Here is a 20,541-nt window from a genome sequence, read left to right on the forward strand (position 1 = left end):
GGAAAAAGGCCAAGTAACATATAAAGACAGACCCATCAGAATAACACCTGACTTCTCAATGGAACTCTGAAGGTCCTGGACAGACTTATACAGACACTAAGAGACCATGGATGCCAACCCAGACTATTATATTCAGCAAAAATCTCAATCACCATAGACAGAGTAAACAAAATATTCCATTATAAAACCAGATTTAAACAATACCTATCCACAAATCCAGCCCCACAGAAAGCACTAGAAGGAAAAATCCAACTGAAGGAAGTTAGATATACCCATGAAAACACAGGCAATAGAGAGTTCCACCCCATCAAATAGAAAAGAAGAGAAACACAACACTACCAACACAGAATACCAGGAATTAACAGTCACTAGTCTTTAATATCCATGAATATCAATGAACTTAATTCACATATAAAGAGACACAGGCTGACAGAATGGATACAGAAACAGGATCCATCCTTCTCCTGCATACAAGAAACACACCTAAATTTTAAAAACAGACATTACCTTAAAGAAAAAAGGCTGGGAAAAGACTTTCCAATCAAATAGTTTTAAGAAGCAAGCTGCTGTAGCTATCCTAATACCTAATAAAATAGATTTCAAACAAAAATCCATTGAAAGAGATCGGGAAGGACATTACATATTTACCACAGTGAAAACCACCAAGATAAAGTCTCAATTCTGAACATTTGTGCCCCCCAATACAAGGACACCCACATTTGTAAAAGAAATATTACTAAAGCTTAAATCACACATCAAACCCCACACACTAGTAGTGGGAGATTTCAACACCCCACTCTCACCACTGGATACATCTGCCAGACTGCAACTTAAAAGAGAAATAAGGGATATAACAAAAGTTATGACTCAAATGGACTTAATAGATATTTATGGAACATTCCACCCTAACAGAAAAGAACATACCTTCTCAGCACCCCATGGAACCCTCTCTAAAACTGACCACAAGCTGGGTCACAGCAAACCTCAAAAGATACAAAAAATTGGAATGACCTCCTGTATTTTATCAGACCACCTTGGCTTAAGGTTAGATTTCAACAACAACAAAAATTACAGAAAGCCTACAATCTCATGGAAACTGAATAATGCCCAAATGAATCGACAATGGGTCAAGCAAGAAATAAAGAAAGAAAGTAAAGATTTTCTAGAATTCAATGAAAATGAATGTACTACATACCCAAACTTATTGGACACTATGAAAGCAGTGCTAAGAGGGAAATTCATAGCACTAAATGCCCACATAAAGAAGCTGGAGAAATCTCACACTAGTGACTTAACAGCACAACTGAAAGCTCTAGAAGAAAAAGAAGCAAAGTCACCCATGAGGAAGGAACACCAGGAAATAATTAAATTGATAGCTGAAATCAATGAAACAGAAACAAAGAGAACAATACAAAGAATCAATGAAACAAAGAGTTGGTTCTTTGAAAAAAATGAACAAGATAGACAAGCTCTTATCCATATTAACCAAAAGGCAGAGAGAGAGAGCATCTAAATCAGAAATGAAAATGGAGACATAACAACAGACACTGAGGATATCCAGAGAATCATCAGGTCAAACTTCAAAAACTTGTACTCCACAAAATTGGAAAATCTGAAAGAAGTAATCAATTTTCTGGATAGGTACCACATACCAAAGTTAAAACCAGTTATCAAGACCAGATAAACTATTTAAATATACCAATAACCCCTAAGGAAATGGAAACAGTCATTAAAAGTCTCCCATCCAAAAAAGGCACAGGACCAGATGGTTTCTGTGCAGAATTCTACCAGATTTCCAATCAAGAGCTATTTCCAATGTGCTTTAAATTTTTCTACACAATAGAAACATAAGGAACAATACCAAACTCTTTTGGTGAGGCTAAGGTTACCCTGATACCCAAAGCACACAAAGATGCAACAAAGAAAGAGAATTACAGACCAATCTCCCTCATGAGCAATGATGCAAAAATACTCAATAAAATATTGGCAAACTGAACCCAAGAACACATCAAAAAATCATCCACCATGATCAAGGAGTAGGCTTCATCCCAGGGATGCAAGGATGGTTCAACACACGAAAATGTGTCAATATAATACATCATAAAAAAAATTGAAAGAGAAATCCACAAGATCATCTCATTAGATGCTGAAAAAAACTTTGACAAAATCCAACACACCTTCATGAAAAAAAGTCCTAGAGAGATCAGGAATAAAAGGAACATACCTAAACATAATAAAGGCAATTTACAGCAAGCTGACAGCCAACATCAAATTAAATGGAAAGAAACTCAACTCAAAGTGATTCCACTAAAATCAGGAACAAGACAAGTCTGTCCACTCTCCCCACATTTACTCAATATAGTACTTGAAGTTCTCGATAGAGCATTAAGACAGCATAAGGAGATCAAAGGGATAGAAATTGGAAAGGAAGAAACCAAACTTTCACTATTTGCAGTCAATATGATATTGTATATAAATGACCCCAAAAATTCTACCAGGGAACTCCAAACAGCTGATAAACTCTTTCAGTAATGTGGTAGGATACAATATTAACTCAAAAAATCAGTAACCCTCCTATATACAAATGATAAAAGGGCCGAGAAAGAAATCAGAGAAACATCACCCTTTACAATAGCTACAAATAATATAAAATGCCTTATGCTAACTCTAACCAAGCAATTGAAGAACCTGTATGATAAGAATTGTAAGTCTCTGAAGAAAGAAATTGAAGAAGATATCAGAAAATGGAAAGATCTCCCATGCTCATGGATAGGTAGGATTAACATAGTAAAAATGGCAATCTGACCAAAAGCAATTTACAGATTCAATGCAATCCCCATCAAAATCCCAGCACAATTCTTCACAGACTTGGAAAGAACAATACTTAACTTCATATGGAAAAACAGAAAACCCAGGATAGCTAAAAGAATCCTGCACAATAAAACAACCTCTGGAGGTATCACGATCCCTGACGTCAAGCTCTACTAAAGAGCTACAGCAATAAATACAGCTTGGTACTGGCATAAAAACCTACATGTAGACCAATGCAATTGAAGACCCTGACATTAATCTGCACATGTATGAGCACCTGATTTTTGACAAAGAAACCAAAACTTTACAATGGAAAAGGGAAAGCATCCTCAACAAATAGTGCTGGTATAACTGGATGTCAACATGTAGAAGATTGCAAATATATCCATATCTTTCACCATGCACAAAACTCAAATCCAAGTGGGTCAAAGACCTCAACATAAATCCAGTTACACTTAACCTGATAGAAGGAAAAGTAGAAAGTATTCTTGAATGCATTGGCACTGGAGATCACTTCCTAAATATAACACCAGTAGCACAGACACTGAGAGCAACAATTAATTAATGGGACCTCTTGAAACTGAGACGCTTTTGTAGGGCAAAGTACATGGTCAATAAGACAAAACGACAGCCTAGAGAAGGGGGAAAGATCTTCACCAAGCCCACATCTGACAGAGGGCTGATATCCAGAATATATAAAGAACTCACGAAACTAGACATCAAAATACCTAACAGTCCAATTTTAAAAATGGGATATAGAGCTAAACAGAGAATTCTCAACAGAAGAATCTCAAATGGCCAAAAGACATTTAAGGAATTGCTCAAAATCCTTAGTCATCAGGGAAATGCAAATCAAAACTACTTTGAGATGCCATCTTACAACTGTCAGAATGGCTAAGGTCAAAACACTTAAAACAGCTTATGTAGGAGAGGATGTAGAGCAAGGGGAACACTCCTCCATTGTTGGTGGGTATGCAAATTTGTATAGCCACTTTGGAAATCAGTATGGCAGTTTCTCAGAAAATTGGGAATCAATCTTCCTCAAGACTAAGCTATACCACTCTTGGGTATATACCCAAGGAATGCTCAATCATACCACAAGGACACATTCTCAACTATGTTCATAGTAGCATTATTATTAATAGTCAGAACCTGGAAACAACCTAGATGCCTCTCAACTGAAAACTGGATTAAGAAAATGTGATACATATACACAATGGAGTTCTACTCCACATGGAAAAACAATACATCATGAAATTTGCTGGCAAATGGATGGAACTAGAAAATATCATACTGAGGGAAGTAACCCAGACTCAGAAGGACAAACATGGTATGTGCTCTGTCATAAGTGGATACTAGATGAAAAGCAAAGGGTAACCAGACTGCAACCCACAGCTCCAGGGAGGCTAGCTAGTAAGGAAGAACCTATGAAGGATGCATGGATTGTCTAGTGAATGAGAAATAGATGAGATCTACATGAGCAAACTGGGGGTGAGGGGGGAAATGGAGGGCAAGTGATGGGGGATGAGAACATACGGGAACAGGAGGTTCAAGAACAGGGACAGAGTGGGAGAGCAAGGAAAGAGATCCCCATGATAAATGAAGACATCATGGGAATAGGGAGAAACAGAGTGCTAGGGAAGTTTCCAGGAATCTACAAGATGACTCCACCATAGACTATTGGCAACAGTGGAGAGGGTGCATGAACTGGCCTAATCTGGTGATCAGATGGCTGAATACCCGGTCATCCTAGAGCTCTCATCCAGTGATTGATAGAAGCAGATGCAGAGATCCACGGCAAGGTGCCAGGCCGAACTCCAGGAGTCCAATCAATGAGACAGAGGAGGGATTCTATGAGCAAGGGACATCAAGACCATGATGGGAAAACATAGAGACAATTGGCCAAACTACTGGAAATGAATGAACTGTGTGTGTGGACCAATAGCTGAGAGGCCTCAAGGTATTGAGCTAGGTCCTCTGGATAGGCAAGACAATTGTTTAGCTTAAACTGTTTAAGGGGCCCCCAGCCAGTGGGATCAGGACCCATCCCTAGTGCATGAGGCAGCTTTTTGGCTCCTAGTGCCTATGGTGAGACACTTTGCAAAGCCTTGGTGCAGGGAGGAGGGGCTTGGGCCTGCCTCAACTAAATGTATCAGGTTCTGCTTATGCCCTATGGGAGACCTTGCCTTGGAGGAGGTGGGAATGGGAGGTGGGGTGCGGGGGAAGGCTGGGGTGCGGGAGGAGGGAGGACAGGGGATTCTGTGGTTGGAATGTAAAATGAGTAGAAAATCTCTTAATAAAAATGTATAAACTAATACTAGGCAAATAATTGTTTGAATTTAAATAAAAACCTGATCCATAATATGAAGTACTGATGAAATTAACCTGACAATTAAAAAATGTTTCACAAAAGACATTGTTGTAAGTGTGAGACAAATTGTCATAGGGATAAAATACTTGAAAAATTATATTTCTGAAAAATAATTTGAATTTAAAATATAGAAGCACTGTGCAGGTGAGAGGACTCATCAGCTAAAGGTGCTTGCTACTAAGTCTGACAATGTGAATCCAAATCCCAGATTTAACATGGTGTTCCATGTATATGCTATGGTACACATGTACACACACACACACACACACACACACACACACACACACACACACACACTAAAAAAGAAATGTTAAAACATTTTCAGTGTGTGTGTATCTGTGAGTCTATGTGCCCCAATAGGCTGTGTGATATGGCCAAGTGTGACAAAATTCCTACTGCCACAGCTCTAAGGAACTCTTGCTACTGAGACTTCCCAAGTATGATAGACTCTGTCCCTGACATGTGGCTTTATTTGAGATACTAGGAGAAAGAAAACAAGTTCATTTTTGTTGTGGATCCCAAAGCCAAATGCATGTTTGATGGGAGGTTGTTAAGTCCAGTCAAAAAGGATCCCAGGGTTGGGACGATAACTCAGTCAGTAAAATACTTATAATGCAATTATGTAGACCTGAGATAGATTCTGTTTCATCATTAAGTATGATATTGAATATCACTTGGGGTTAATATAGCTACTTATTACTGCCCATTGAATTATAAAATGTTTTAACCTAGAAGGAATGCACTGGATATTGGGGAAAATGGCTAGCTGAAAGCAAACAGTGATAGGAATAGATAACATAAGACAGAGAAATGGAAACTATTTAGACAGAAGGAAGTAGCAAGCACAGGAAGCTGAATATACCACCCAAATTTGTGGTGAGCATCACTGAAGAAAAATGTTCATGCCCTAGTCAGTGAGCAAACCTCAGAAGAGTGAAGTTGAGTCATCAACTTGGTGACAGATTTACAGAATTAACACTATAACTCAATTTGGTAGATGAGATCTCTAGGTCTCACCATCACTCTGGACTCTTCAAAGTTTTCAAAGGATCATGCAAGGTTTGCCCAATCCACCATGTCTCAAAGAAGTTGTTTTCTTTTATGGTCTGCCAGCAGAATTACATAATAAATGTCATTCAAGGAAGACAGAAACAAATTTATATGGTTATTAATATCTGATAATAGATGTGAAGTTTATGAACCTCTTTAGCAAATGGATTTGTAAACAGCAGCTGGGAGAGAAGAATTTCACCAAGGAGTTATTTTTTTTAATAAGGAGAGAAGTGTGTCAATGAACATATGCTGGGAGAATATAATTTAAATACTGTGTTGTTTTAGAAAACATGTTCTTCAAGGGGAGGCAGGAAGCAGGGGGTTGTGTCACAAATCAACCTCAAACTGTCAATATAGCCCAAGGTAAACTTGAACTCTTAGCCTTCCTGCTTCCATCTCCAACACTTTTTATTACTAAACCCTTAGCTACTGATTCTTGAAAACAGTTAGCACTTGCTTGGAAAGGATGTAAATGGCCCTTCTGGGAGCTTGCCCAACCGTTATAAAAAGGTTTCATTACACCAGTGATACAGTTCAAGACTCTGAATGTTTTCCAGATTTGGAAAAACCATCTAAAACCATTAAAAATCAGTTAAGGAATTTGGAAAAAGGCATACTGCATGGTTATGAAAAGCTACTACCAGAAACCACGTGGTTGTTAATTAAAAATCTTAGTACCGGGGCGAGCTACTTGCCTATGAGTTGTATGTAGGCCAGGAGGCTCCTGAAGAGTTCACTATGGAGATCGGGCTGTGAGCTACCCTATATTCCATAAATCACTGCCTTTCATACTGTCCCTTAGCCAGAGAGACTACATTTTATGAACAACATTGGGCTTCATTTTGATTGTATACACTGTGGCAAGATGACTCTGCATGTTGCTCTGCATATAGACATCAGAAAGCCCATGAAGCATTTCCTAATGATAACAAAAATCTTACGCCAGAGAAATTATCCTTGTATAACCAGAGCAGCAAAGGGTGCAACAACTTCTCCTGAACCCTCACGTGGATGAGAATACCTAATATTGTGATGGCAAAATCTCTACAAACCTGTCATCTGATAAATTTGTATGTGAATCAAGGCACCAAAAGACAGAAAATTCCCAAGTGTTTCACAGGGCTCAGCTCAGTTCTTACTGCTGACAGAGCCTACTCTAATTGCTATCCATCTGTCTGTCTGTGCATTTGACTATCCATCCACTTGTCCATGATTCCACACCTCAAGGCTATACTTTCCATGCCTCTATAATTTACCTTTGTAGACTGAGTCAACTCTGAGAGTCTTATTTGGTCTTGGAACCTGCAACCTTAACAAACACACCTCCAGCAACTCTCCAATTGAGTTCCTTAATGTCTTACCAAGCAGCTGCTTTGGCTCTTAGCTTTTGTATCTGCACTCTGCTTCTGCCTCCAGGAAGGCCTCTTGGAAATCCTTGAACTCTGCTGTAGCCTCTTTAATCGTATTGCAGCTATTCTGTAACCTACACATTTACAGATATGTTTACTGTGTGATAAGCACTATATTACCTGAAAATTATTATTAGCAATTAGAATTGACATAGAAGCATTTGTGGTTGCCAAAAGCAAGCTATCAAGAAAAGGACTAATTGACAAATTACAGCCAACAAAATTGATGTAGCTTGTGAATTTATTGCTATTCAATAAAGTATTTCATTATGAACAGGCAAAAATATATGCAGAGAATTCTCTGAATTCAATTTAAAAGTAATCAATCAAAAAGAATTCAATTTTAAAAAAAGTAAAAACACCCACATGTAATGACTTTGGAAGTATTAGCTTGCACTGTTATAAGAAATGATGAAAAAATCGAATTACTACGACTGTTCTTGAAGTTGCTAGAGATTCAAAGTAGAAATGGAAAATATCACCTTAGAATTGAGTTAGATAGATCAGCAGAGAATCAGATGGGATCAGCTAACCAACCCTTTTACAATTCTTCCGAGATGTTAAGGAAGAAGGAACAGTTACTAGCTCACCCCATGATGAGCATTACCCTATAAAAAAGTTAGATAAAGGCATCACAAGAGAAGAATATCATAATCCAATGTGCAAAATGCTAAGTAAAATATTGCCACATCTAACTCACATTTAAACATTATTTTTTTAAAATAATGGGCAAGTACAATTTATCCAGGAAACTATAGGTACTATATCAGTCAAAATAATGTACCATAATAATGGAATGAATGAAATAAATTATGAGAAACAAGAATCACACTGTGAAGGGGAGATAGAATAGACATCAGAGGTGGATGTGCAGGGCTGGATGTAGTTGGCATGGGAACAAGAAGGATCAGGTTGGGGGAGGATGGATAGAGCAAGTACTAGGAAGACAACTGGAATGGGGGGGGCATCTCTGGGATGAGCTAGAAACCTAGAACAATGGAAACTCTCAGGAATCTATGAGGCTGACTCTAGATAAGACTCCTAGCAATAGGAGATACAAGCCTGAACCAGTCATCTCCTTTAACCAGGTAAGACTTCTGCAACCCAGCCACATAACCTTTAACTTACAATTTGCCCTGCCTACAAGGTATACTGGGGCAAAGGTGCAGAAATGATGAGAACGGCCAACCAATGACTGGTCCATTTTGAGACCCATATTATGAGAGGGAACCCACATCTAACATTGTCTGGAGGGCAAGGACCCAGAAGCTACATACTTCAGAGGCCTAGGATAGAACCAAACATGACTGGCAAAAAAGTCAATGAAATGATTCCTAATGAAATTCTGCTCTACTCATAGGTTGATGCCTAGCCCAGTTGTCATCAGAGAGGCTTCATCCAGAAACTGATGGAAAATGATGCAGAGACCCACAGCCAAACATTAGACAGAACCAGGGGAATCCTGCAGAAGAAGAAAAGGAAGGATTGTGAGAGCCAAAGGGGCCAAGGAAACCACAAGAAACTCACAGAATCAAATAAGCGGGGCTCATAAGGGCTTACAGAAATTGAACCGACAACCAGGGAGCCTGCATGGGACTGACCTAGGCCAACTGCGTATGTACAGTGATTGTGTAAGTTGGTGTTGTTATGGTTCTCCTAACAGTGGGAGCAGGGGTTGTCTCTGACTGTTACCTGCATTGGGGACCCTTTCCTCCTACTGGGTTGCCTCTTCCATCCTCAATAGGAGAGGAGGTGACTAATCATACTGCAACTTGATATGGCTGGCTGATACACAAGGGAGGACTGTCCTTTTCTGAAGAGAAAGGAGGAGTAGATGGAGGGGGTGGTGAAGAGGGGAGGGGGCCGAGGGTCTGGGAGGAGAGGAAGGAGGGAAGTAAAGATGTAATCAGGCTGGAAAAAAATAATTAATTATAAAAGAGAGAATAATTCTTTTTTCCCCTTTATTCTTTCTTTCTTCTTTTTTCTTCTGGCCTTTTGAGACAGGGTTTCTTTTTGTATCCCTGGCTGTTTGTATCCCTGATTGACAGACTCACCCTGTCAATCATGTTGTCCTCAAACTCATAGAAACCCACCTACCTTTGCCTCCTGAGTACTGGGATTAAAGGCATGCACCACCACTGCCTGCTCAGGAAAAATTCTTTGACACAGTACTTTGTTATTTTAGTGGTGAAAATTAAAACTAAAATTAAGACAAATGTGGGAGCTGGAGAGATGGCTCATTGGCTCAGGGCACCCAATTCTTTTCCAGCAGGTGAAGGGTTGGTTCCTAGCACCCACATGTAGTGGATCACACCATCCTTATGTTCTGGGATACCCTGGTTCTTTAATTTGTCTGGACAGTTCAGAGAACCTTCAAAGTTGCCATTCCTGCTGCTGCAGCAGCCTCTTGTTCAGCATCAAGGCTCACCTTGACATCATTTTCTTCCAGCTTCAAACTTCAAACCTCAGGAGTTAAGTCCATCCTAACCAGCTTTCATAGAAGCTGCCTGAAGCAATGCTTCTGCAATATGATTCATAAGTAGATGTCAAGTATATAGGTCAGGAGTGAAGGCTAAGCATTGAAGTATGAATACATGGGGTCCCACATGAGAGGTTCAGGAGCTCAGGGATGTCAATGTTACAGCATCACAATGATGAAAGGAAAATGTTTACTGAACTCTTCAACAGTACAAAGGGAGGCTGTTCCAGGGGAGCTTCCAGACAGGTATAGAAAAGGAGCTAAGCTAAGATTCAGGTGTGGGTCAAAGTCAAGACAGCTTGTAGCCCAGTCTCCTCTTTGGCCTAAACACTGAGCTACCAGGTCTGAGGCCCCGACTATGGAGGAGGAAGATAAGTTTAGCTACTTCTTCAGTGATGTCATGCATTTAGGACCAAAACTGAGGTCACTGTTACTAAAATGAATCCTGGTTGGGGCCAAAGAGATGGCTCAGTAGTTAAGACCACTTGGTGCTCTTGCAGAGGAACTGGGTTCAGATGTCATTATTCACATGGTGGCTCACAACTGTCCATTACCCCATTTCCAGGGTATCTGATACCCTCTTTGACTTCCACAGACATCAGAAAGGTACATAATGTGCATAAATACATTCAGGCAAAAGAGTTATACACATAAACTAAAATAAATAAATCTAAAAAAAAATAAGTGGCAGCCTGGGAATGTGAAAATTCTCAGTTTCAAAGAAGGGGGTATACTGGTGGACAGAAGCCTACTCACATAAATCCTTTGTAGTAAGGTATAATTCTGGCTGAATAAAGATAATAAGACTTTGTGTAAGTCAGGCCAGGGTGCCCATACTTCTGCTGGGTGTGTGCAAGGATGAGGATGCAGAGCAGACATCCAGAGTGCTAGGCTATGCAGGACAGCTCAACTGATTGTGCGGGAGCTTTGCTAAATGCAGACCAGGCAGCCACAATGTCCTAAGTTCAGAGTCCAGGCTCAGAGCTCAGGAGAGACTGGATGTCAGGCTCCTCCCCTCCATGACCTCAGGGTAGATAGCAGGGGAACAAAAGCATACTACTCATTGAAAATAGAGGAAAATTCCTTGAGTCTGAGGTACCAGCCCTGTCTACTTGACACAGGAGGCATAAGGGAAAGCCGAGGGACCACGACCCTTTGTGAAGGGAGAGGAGAAGCTGAGAATGTAAAGGAGTAAGTTGAAGAAAGGTCTGCACCCTGGAAGGTGTGAAGGAAGGCACAGAAAAGGGCACAAGGCAGGCAGGGAGGCAAATAACAAGACTCAGAGCATGGTGTCTGCAGCAAGAAATGAGCCAAGGGGTGGGGAATGAGGCCTGAGCACAGCCCTTGCTCAGGGCATTGAGCATGGCGCTTAACCCACAATCACATAGGGACTAGGGATACTTAGGGAAATATTCTCTCAGCTCTGGAATCACAAGGTGAAAGCATGGAAGTCCCAGCCAGGGCTTCTGGACTGGCCCCAAGAATCAGAGACCCTTTGTCAACACACTCAGGAGTCCCATAAAACACTAAACTGAATTCAAAGGATTGGTGTAGACCAATGCAGGCCCTGTGTTTGCTGCTACAGTCTCTGAGAGTTGAGAGGAGCTTTGCTCAGTTGATTTGGAGGGACTTGTTCTCCTGGTGTCCTCCATCCCCTCTGGCTCTTACACTCTTCCTGCCTCCTCTTCTCTGGGGTTCCCTGAGCCATGAGGAAAGGAATGTGATGGAGACATCCTGTTTAGAGCTGAGGATGAGATGCACTGGATTGTTACAGGCAGCTTGATTGGGCTATTTACAGTAATTCAGAAGTCAGAGGCGTCCATGCTGACATAGGCTCTGGAAGCACTGTCCTAGTGCTGAGATTATGCTTTTCAGGGGAAGTAAACTGTAGTTACCGGTACACTGGTTTGTGAAGTTGAAATAAAAGGATGTCAAACTTTGCAAGTAACTCAATGAACCCTGATGGTATCCCTGTCCTGTGCCATTGGTGTTATGCCCATTTCATGGTTAAGGAAGCTGTGAACAAGGCATTTCATTCAGAGTCCCAAGATATATGAAACTCAGGCTTCAGGATTTAGCTAAATAGAGCTGACACTGCCCATCCCATTTTCTTTTTAATTAGCTGCTTCTTTCTTTGCCTTATGTTCTCTTCTCCCTCTGAAGTTATAATGCTGAGATATCCTAGAAATTGTGTGGCAGTCAGCGAGAGGAAAAACTGTCCTCTGAGGCCCAAGTACAAATGTCAAGTGCCTTTCCATGGCTCCACATTAGCACAAAGATCCCAGCTTCCTGCATTAACCTGCTGCAGACTCGGGGTCTCTGTCTCTTTATCTACACTGACAAATCCATGGACAACTTTTATATATAGTCAATTTATATACATAGTCAACTTTTATAAACACACAAAATACACTGTAAGGAATATGGGAATCTGTCAGGAAGAGGGGTACTGACCCTTGCCCAGTTTCTATGGTGGTTAACTCAGGCACCTATTATTTTTTCTGAAAATGTGTCATATGCCTTATAATGTGTCTACACCCATACACATGTACAAATACAAACACGTGAACACATACATACACATAAAGAAAAGAAAAATAAATCTAAAAAAATTGAACTGGATTTTTAATCCTGACACTCCCCCAAACTTCCAAGAGCAGGGAAAACCCTAGGGTTATGCTAAGTGTCTGGAGAGAAGAGGAGAAACAAACATTTAGGAAGATTTATGAAATTTTATATGTGATATACCAGTAGGCCAATTTACTCTTTTTCTTGGAACATTTATTCTGGATGATTTGTCCTTTTTCATCATATGTCTCATTTGTCCAGTGTTCTTCAGATTCCATAGTCTTCATTCTCCTGAAAGACAAAAACAAAAACCTTTCCCCAAGCCTAACTTTGGGAGATTCCCCTTTGGCAAGTTACATCTGATTACATGAAAAGAATTTGTTAGTGGTATAAGTTAATTTTAATTGGATGATTATGCTAGTCAATGTCCTCCTTAGTTAAAGGTACAACAATTTCTGCTGGGTCTATTCCTACTAATTGACGAAGCCTCAATTTTCCTTTTAAGATCAAGTCAGAGATTTTTTTCCACATAAGTTTTCAATTTTTTACTCTGTTTATTTGGTAGAAATATCTATTCCAATATAATTTCTTCCCTCTACATTAAAATTCCTATAGCAGAATTCTTAGAGAGTAAAAAAAAAAATCAATCAAGCTTTGGATCCACATAATCCACATGTCCTTCGCGTACTTTCTTTTCCACCAAGGCCAATTCTCTCTCAGCCTGAGGTGATAATTCTCTTGGACTATTTAAATCCTTGTCACCTTCTAAGGTTTTGAACAAATTACTCATTTCATCATATTTTACCCCAGCAACAGTTCGTAGATAGGAAATGTCTCCAAATAATCTTTGAAAGTCATTAAGGGTCCATAATTGATCTCTCCTCATTTGCACCTGTTGCGGTCTATTTTTTGTCCACCTATTTTATATCCTAAATAATTAATAGTATCTTCTCTTTGTATCTTTTTGGGAACAATTTGTAAACCTGAATGAGGCAAAATTTTCATTAATTTTGGGAATCTGTCAGAAGAGTGGTGGTACTGACCCTCCCCAATTCTGACAGTGGCTAACTCAGGCACCTATTATTTCTCTGAAAAGCTGTCATATGCCCTATGTCACATGCCAAATATTGTTTTAAACACTGCCTGAATATTTATGTATTTACCTTCCATCCAACAGAATAAGGGACTGCATCGACATCCTCAGTGATAAGAACTGAGGCAAATATTATATGTGGAATTTAAGAGATTATAAAATTATTATAATCTGAGGTAATTATTTCTTAAGCAGATCATTTTTTTCTTTTGAGGGGAGGGAGTGTCTTTTGTTTGGTTTTCGACAGTGCCATTAACTAGAATTATATTCAAACTCAGTCCCAAGTCCTTGATGCTGAGCTTGAAGAAGAATGGCTAACTAGCCTTCAATGTACTACCAGGGACTCCTGTATTAGCAGCCACTAAGCTGATCATGTCCAGTTAGTTCTAAGCCCATTCTCTGAGCAGCAGTAGTAGGTGGAGGGTGAGGTCCACAGAAATTTTCTACATGTTCACGCAAGGATCCTGTGGTCAGTGTGTGTTCCCACCTTTCTCCCATCTCTCTTCCCCAATTATCTTGCAATGCTACACAATTCACCCTTCAGTGTCATCTCTACAACCTAGGAGGAACAGGCAGCATGCGCATGCGCACAGACACAAGCTAAAACTCATTCTGCACACATGCCCTAGAAGTAAGGTTTAACTTCCCAGGACCTTTCACAGGCCTGTTCACAGTGGCTCCCTCAGTGCCTCATCTTTGGGCCACACCCACCATTTGTGCACCAAAGCAAATTCCACCTACCTCAGCAGGAGTTCATAAAGCCCAGGGAAGTCAGTCAGGGAAAGAAAAGCCTATGGCGCCCATCTGGAGAGGAGCATGTGGATGTCAACCATGAGGAATGTGGAGAAGTGTGGAGCATGCGCAGAAGGACACATTGACGTTACGCATTCCTTGACACCCCGTCAGTAGTAGAGACTGACCGAACAATAGGCCTCGAGTGTGGGCATTCCTGGAGCCCCACTTCTCTCTGTGGCTTCGGCCCTCTACTAGTCATGGCCCGCAAGCTCTATTGGCGATATATATACATTGTGAGAAATGAGAATGGTGAGGAGATAGCTCAGGTCCCCACCTTAGAGGCTGCCTTGGCGATGGTGGGTGGCAACCCTAGTGGAGGTGACGCGGGCTGCGTAACGGCACTAAATAACGAGGGTCGCCAGTTCCGTGGGGGCCAGAACAACTCAGCTGAGGCTGTGATTAGGATTCCGAGGCGCCGTTCATCACAAAGGCGACGGCGAACCACATTGCAGTTCACACTGTGGCAGGTGGAAGAAATGGAAAAATTGTTCAAAGAAACCAAGTACCCAGATGCGCTGGCAAGGTATGTGTCTGGCACCAGGAGCTATCCCCAACCTCCCTGTTGTCTCAGGTTGAGATGTCCTTTTGTTCTTCCAGGCCCTGGTTTCCTATCATCCCTCCTTACGCCACTGCTGTCTTCTCCCTCAGTGGTGGGTACAGGAGGGTGCCTTGTGTAGGGGTAAAAGTCAGTATTAGCGTGTAGTGTTGACCTGAAACAAGTGTACATAGTCAACAACACTCATTTAGAGTCATATTGTAATTTTTGTAAAATATAGAAACATGAGTATAGTGTGCCAAAATACTCACTAGTGTAAAGTTCACCAGTATTAAGGATTTACACTTTGTTGGGTGACCTCCTCACCAGTAACCTCGTCATCTTTTCAGGGACTGTGTACCTATCCATCAACTCGTTTTGGTTTCCATTTCCCTTCCCCTGGTGCTATTTTTTAAATGAGTATAATTTGCTCAGCATACACTTTGACATTTATTTTTAATTTTTAATAGTGTGTTAAAATTATTCATCTGTATTGTTTAAAAACTTTTTAAGAGGTAAAAGTATTTCAAAAGCGAGACTAGTTCTGAGTATGAAAGTTAAATGTGGGTGTGAGGGAGGATAGCAATATTAAAAAAGTGTAGTAATCATATATGACTCTGCATTTCATGTAAAACACGCACACTAAACATTGGTGGTTTTCTTTCCACAGGAAGGAACTTGCACAAGCTTTGAATATTCCTGAAGTCAAAGTGAAGGTCAGTAAATCCAAGCAAAGCCATTGAACAGTCAATCTACAGCCTTCCTCAGGTCTTGGGAAGCCTTGTCCTAGGCACTTTTTTATTTAAGATATTTTCATTTTACATACCAACCACAGTTTCCTCTCCCTCCCCATCTCCTGCTCTCAGCCCTCACCTCCCCCATCCACTTCCACATCCACTCCTCATAGGGGGTAAGGGCTCCACTGTGAGTCAACAAAGCCTGGTACCTTCAGTTGGGGCAGGACCAAGCCCCTCCCCTGATGCACTGCACTTCCAGAGAGGCTGATGCACTGCAGCTCCAAAGAGGTTGATGCACTGCAGCTCTAAAGAGGATGTTGCACTGCAGCTCTAGAGAGGTTGATGCACTGCAGCTCTAGAGAGGCTGATCCACTGCAGCTCTATAGAATGATTTACTGCAGCTCAAGAGAGGTTGATGCACTACAGCTCTAGAGAGGATGATGTACTACAGCTCTAGAGAGGTAGATGCATTGCAGCTCTAGAGAGGCTGATCCACTGCAGCTCTATAGAATGATTTACTACAGCTCAAGAGAGGTTGATGCAGTGCAGCTCTAGAGGCTGATGCATTGCAGCTCTAGAGAGGATGATTCATTGCAGTTCTAGAGAGGATGATACACGAAAGCTCTAGCGAGGCTGACGCATTGCAGCTAGAGAGAAGGTGGAAACAGGACACAATAGACAACACCTATGGTCTCCTGTTTGCACACTCTTCAGTGTGACTTTCCCAAAGCCTCATTTCTGATTTCCCCTTTCCTCTTACAAATGTAATAGATAGGCTTTAGGGATCAAACACAGGGAACTCTGACTTAATGTGAGCCCACATGAGTCAACCACTGGGATATATTGGAGGTATCATGATGGTAGTAGGGCTTCTGGTCCTTTGGTTGGTCTTCTTTAGACTATACATCCACATAATAGGCAGGGAGGGAAAGTACATGGAGTCACAAATGTGCAGTTTGACAACTTTCCAATACAATGGACTCTCATTCACTAGGAGCCTGAGAGGATGGTGAAATCTAACAGATAACTGTGACTGTATTTCCATAGCTCGGCCATATTTAGGAAGAGCTGATTTATGACTACTTTCCCCACACTGTTGTGGACCATCTTACTCTTTACCTTTTGAAGAAAGATGGGCTTTAGATGTCCTGGTGATACAGCAGGACCTAGTGTGCCCTCTGTGCTGGACAGGATTCTGGAAATGTAGCTGAAGCAGAGATAGTATTCTTCATCCTGATACTGAAGAACTTTGTATATCATGAAAGAATATACTGTTCAGATTTACCGTGGGTGGAAGTTACCCTTTCTGTTGAACTCCTGGAGATGGCAAAGGTTTCAGTGTCCTGTATGTCATTTAGGTTAAGTTAGTCAACTTTCACAAACCCTGGAGGCTGTGATGTCAAACCATTGTCCAGGCCCTCTCTGCCTGTTCGCTCTCCAGAAATTTCAAGCACCACAATCCCATTGGCACCCTTGAAGGCTATTTTGTTTCTGAAAATCTCCCATGCTTGTTTCTGTTGATTAACTACTTCATACTGAAGACTGCTTTTACAAACAGAAAGCTGTTCCCCTCCATAGGCCTTTAAAATGTGCTAACATTTAGTGATCTACAATCTCCGCCCATACAAGAGGAATGTATCACTAGTGAGGAGGGTATTCTACAGCTGATGGTCAAATGTCAGAACCAAGACTTTCCTTTACCCAGTTACCATATATTGAAGTAACATCAAGGAACAAGTCGTAAGCTAAGCGTTCCATCCAATAAAAAAGAAACCACTGAAGTGTTTATACTGCTGGAAAAAGAAAGAATCATGGCCTATCGCAGAAGTTGACACACAGCTGATATTTGCTTTTATGAGCTGAATAGAAAGCAAGCGTTATGTGTCTTAAAGTGGTTTTTATCTCTTGGCTCTGGGGTGGAAGCCAATGCTAAATCCAATCCTGTCTTCCTCTGATTTCAGACATGGTTTGTCCATCGGAGAGCAGAAGAGAGGACGAGAGAGAGGTCTGTCGTATTACAGAGCATACCTCCTCGTATTGAAAAAGTCATTCTCCTTAAGGAAAGGGATGGCAATCCCCAGAGTGTAATCTATGTTCAGGGGCAAGATGGAAATTTGGTGACACCTGTACTCAATGAACAGCTTAACTAAAATTCAGCACTCATGTTAACAATAAAATCATGAATTTCCAAGTTATTTAATTTCATATGCTTTCTGGGGTTTTGTAGTATATAGATGTACACTCTTCAGGAAATGCCATTTAAACAAAATGACAAGTTCTGTTTTTTGGGGGGTGACATTTCTAAGGCATGATTATTACTTGCACAGATGACTATTCCCTACACATGTTATTTGTGAAACAGTGGATCTCTTAAGCCTTCTTGATTCAGGCTTACTTGATCCTTTGAGCAAGAGATTCAGTAGTAACCCTGCAAATGTAGAATCTACGGAGAAGGTGGGCACAGAAAGTATTGATGGTGATGATTACTTTTTATTTGGGGAGGGGTCACAACAATTCTTTCTTTTTTCTTTCAATGAAAATAGACATTTTTGTCACATAATATATCCCGATTATGGTTTCCCTTGCCCCTACTCCTCCCAGTTCCTCCCCACTTACCCGTCCATCTGGACATATCTACCTTTCTGTTTGTCACTAGAAAACAGCTCAGGTGGGTGGAAGCCACCCACAGGCCAGCCTGGGTCCTCAAGGAAAGCCTGGGCTGACTAAAGACATTGACACGCAGGAGGGTGCCAATATCATGAGCAAATGTATGGTGGAAAAACGGGAGAAAAGGTGAGGCAGAATGGCTCATGTGCTGTGGAAAGAGGTGGAACAGAAGAAGGAAAGGTGGTGAGGAGCCGGCTTAGGTGGGTGCCCTGATTGTCACCCAGGGAAGTGATGACACCTGGGCCCAGGCTGCTGCAAAGGGCCACGTTTGGGTCCGTGGTCCTACTGTAGCCGGGTCTGTGTTGACATCCATGGGCAATGTTGCCACAAAGGCCACAGGATATCCAGTGTCTGGGTTGCCACCTGTGGACAGGTAGGTGTCGAAAGACCATTCCACCTCAGGGGCTATACTGATATAAGTGGCCTATACTGCTACCCTGTGCCATGGTAACATCAGGGAGTGAGCTGCACCTGAGAGCCATGTCTGGGTCCATGGCCTTACTGCAGTTGGGGTCTATATGTTGGAGTCCATGGCTCCTGCTACCATTGAAAGCCATGCATGTGTCTAGGGTCTGGGCTGTCACCTGGGATCGTGTTGGTGTCCCTGGACAATGCTGCCTCTGGTGCCATGCCAATATAAGTGTCCTGTGCTGCCACTTGTGGCCTTGGGACATCCAGGATATGTTGCTGCAGGGGACTGTGCCTGGGTCCATGTCCTACTACAGCCAGGGTCTGTGTTAAAGTCCATGTCCTGTGTTTTGCCACCAAAACCACATGGATGCCCAGGGTCTGTGACACAACCTGTGGACTTGTTGTCCAAGCCTCCAGAGCCATGCTGATCTGAGTAGCCTATGCTACCACCCAGGGCCTAGGTGTCATTCGGGCCTAAGTAGCTTCTGAGGGCTATGTTTGGGTTCATGTCCCTACAGCAGCCAGGGTCTGAGTTTATGTCTATGGCTCCTGTTACCACAAAGGGGCATGAAGATGCCTGAGGTCTGGTCTGCCACCTGAGACCATGTTGCTGTCCCATGGCCAAGCTGCTCTGTTTGGCCTGTGTTATCACCTGGGGCCATGGCACCTCAGAGGCCATGCTGCGGTCTAGGGTCATCTTTTGTCACCATGGGCCATGTATATGCCCAGGGTCTGGTTAGTCACTTCAGACCATGTTGGTGTCTGAGAGCCATGCTGCTTGCTGCTGGGGCTGAACTGCTTTGAGTGACCTGAGCTGCCACAGGGGACATGGTAACATCTGGGCCTGAGATGCTCTGCAGGGCCACCTCTGGATCTGTAGTCCTGCTGTAACTGGGGTCTGTGTTGATTTCTGTGGCCCTTATTACCATAGGGGGCCATGCATGATGAAATTCAAGGGCAGTGCTAAGCCAGCCCTGCCATGTGTTGGCCCTAGGAAAGCTGGCCCTGCTCCTCACTAGACAATTCAGCAAGAGTGCTGATCCTGACCCTCACAGGAGAGCTGGTCCTAATGGCTTGGGCATGGAGAGCTGGCCCCCTGTACTTATGAGAGTTGGCCCCACCCCTCAACACAGGCATGAGAGAGATGGTCCTGATGCCATGAGCATAAGAGAGCTGATTTCACCCCTCACCCGAGGGGGGCAGCTCTTCTATCAAGGACTGGCAAGCTCAACTACCACCCAGGTTCATATCCAGGTCCTTGGATTGGCCCACCATCTACCCCATCTAGGACCTGCTGGAGCATGTGAAGGGACTGGTTCTGCAGATCTCCATGACTAGGGGCAGCCGTGGAATGTCAGAGAGGAGTTTCAGTGAGGATCCAGTGATGATGGTGGACCAGAAACCAGAGGCCTTAAACCAGACCAATGACTCATTGCAATTTTCATTTTCAGGTGGGGCTGATTGAACAAAAGGGTATACTGCAGGACAAACCAAGGATCCCAGTGCCACTCAAATGAATGAAGAGATGTTGAAGAGGCAGGAAAGACAGAGGAGAGATGTGGGTCTTTTGTTTGGTTGTTTGGTTAGTTTAGTTTGGTCTTTGTTTTATTTT

The 20,541-nt window shown here is 42.1% G+C and overlaps 1 protein-coding gene across 2 annotated transcripts; it reads left to right on the forward strand.

Annotated features, from left to right (window-relative positions):
• Positions 1-14,557: 14,557 nt before the first annotated feature.
• Positions 14,558-18,046, forward strand: LOC143270894 (aristaless-related homeobox protein-like). 2 transcript variants are annotated; one of them, XM_076562184.1, is made up of 2 exons: positions 14,558-15,102; positions 15,785-18,046. In XM_076562184.1, the coding sequence occupies exons 1-2, from the start codon at positions 14,777-14,779 to the stop codon at positions 15,855-15,857; spliced, it is 399 nt and encodes a 132-aa protein (XP_076418299.1). In that variant the 5' UTR covers positions 14,558-14,776; the 3' UTR covers positions 15,858-18,046. The 2 variants fall into 2 exon arrangements, with proteins under 2 accessions (XP_076418299.1, XP_076418298.1); XM_076562183.1 differs by having other exon boundaries at positions 14,563-15,102; positions 17,813-18,046.
• Positions 18,047-20,541: the final 2,495 nt, after the last annotated feature.

This window comes from Peromyscus maniculatus, chromosome X (assembly GCF_049852395.1).
Source record: "Peromyscus maniculatus bairdii isolate BWxNUB_F1_BW_parent chromosome X, HU_Pman_BW_mat_3.1, whole genome shotgun sequence".
In the NCBI taxonomy this organism is placed as follows: Eukaryota; Metazoa; Chordata; class Mammalia; order Rodentia; family Cricetidae; genus Peromyscus; species Peromyscus maniculatus.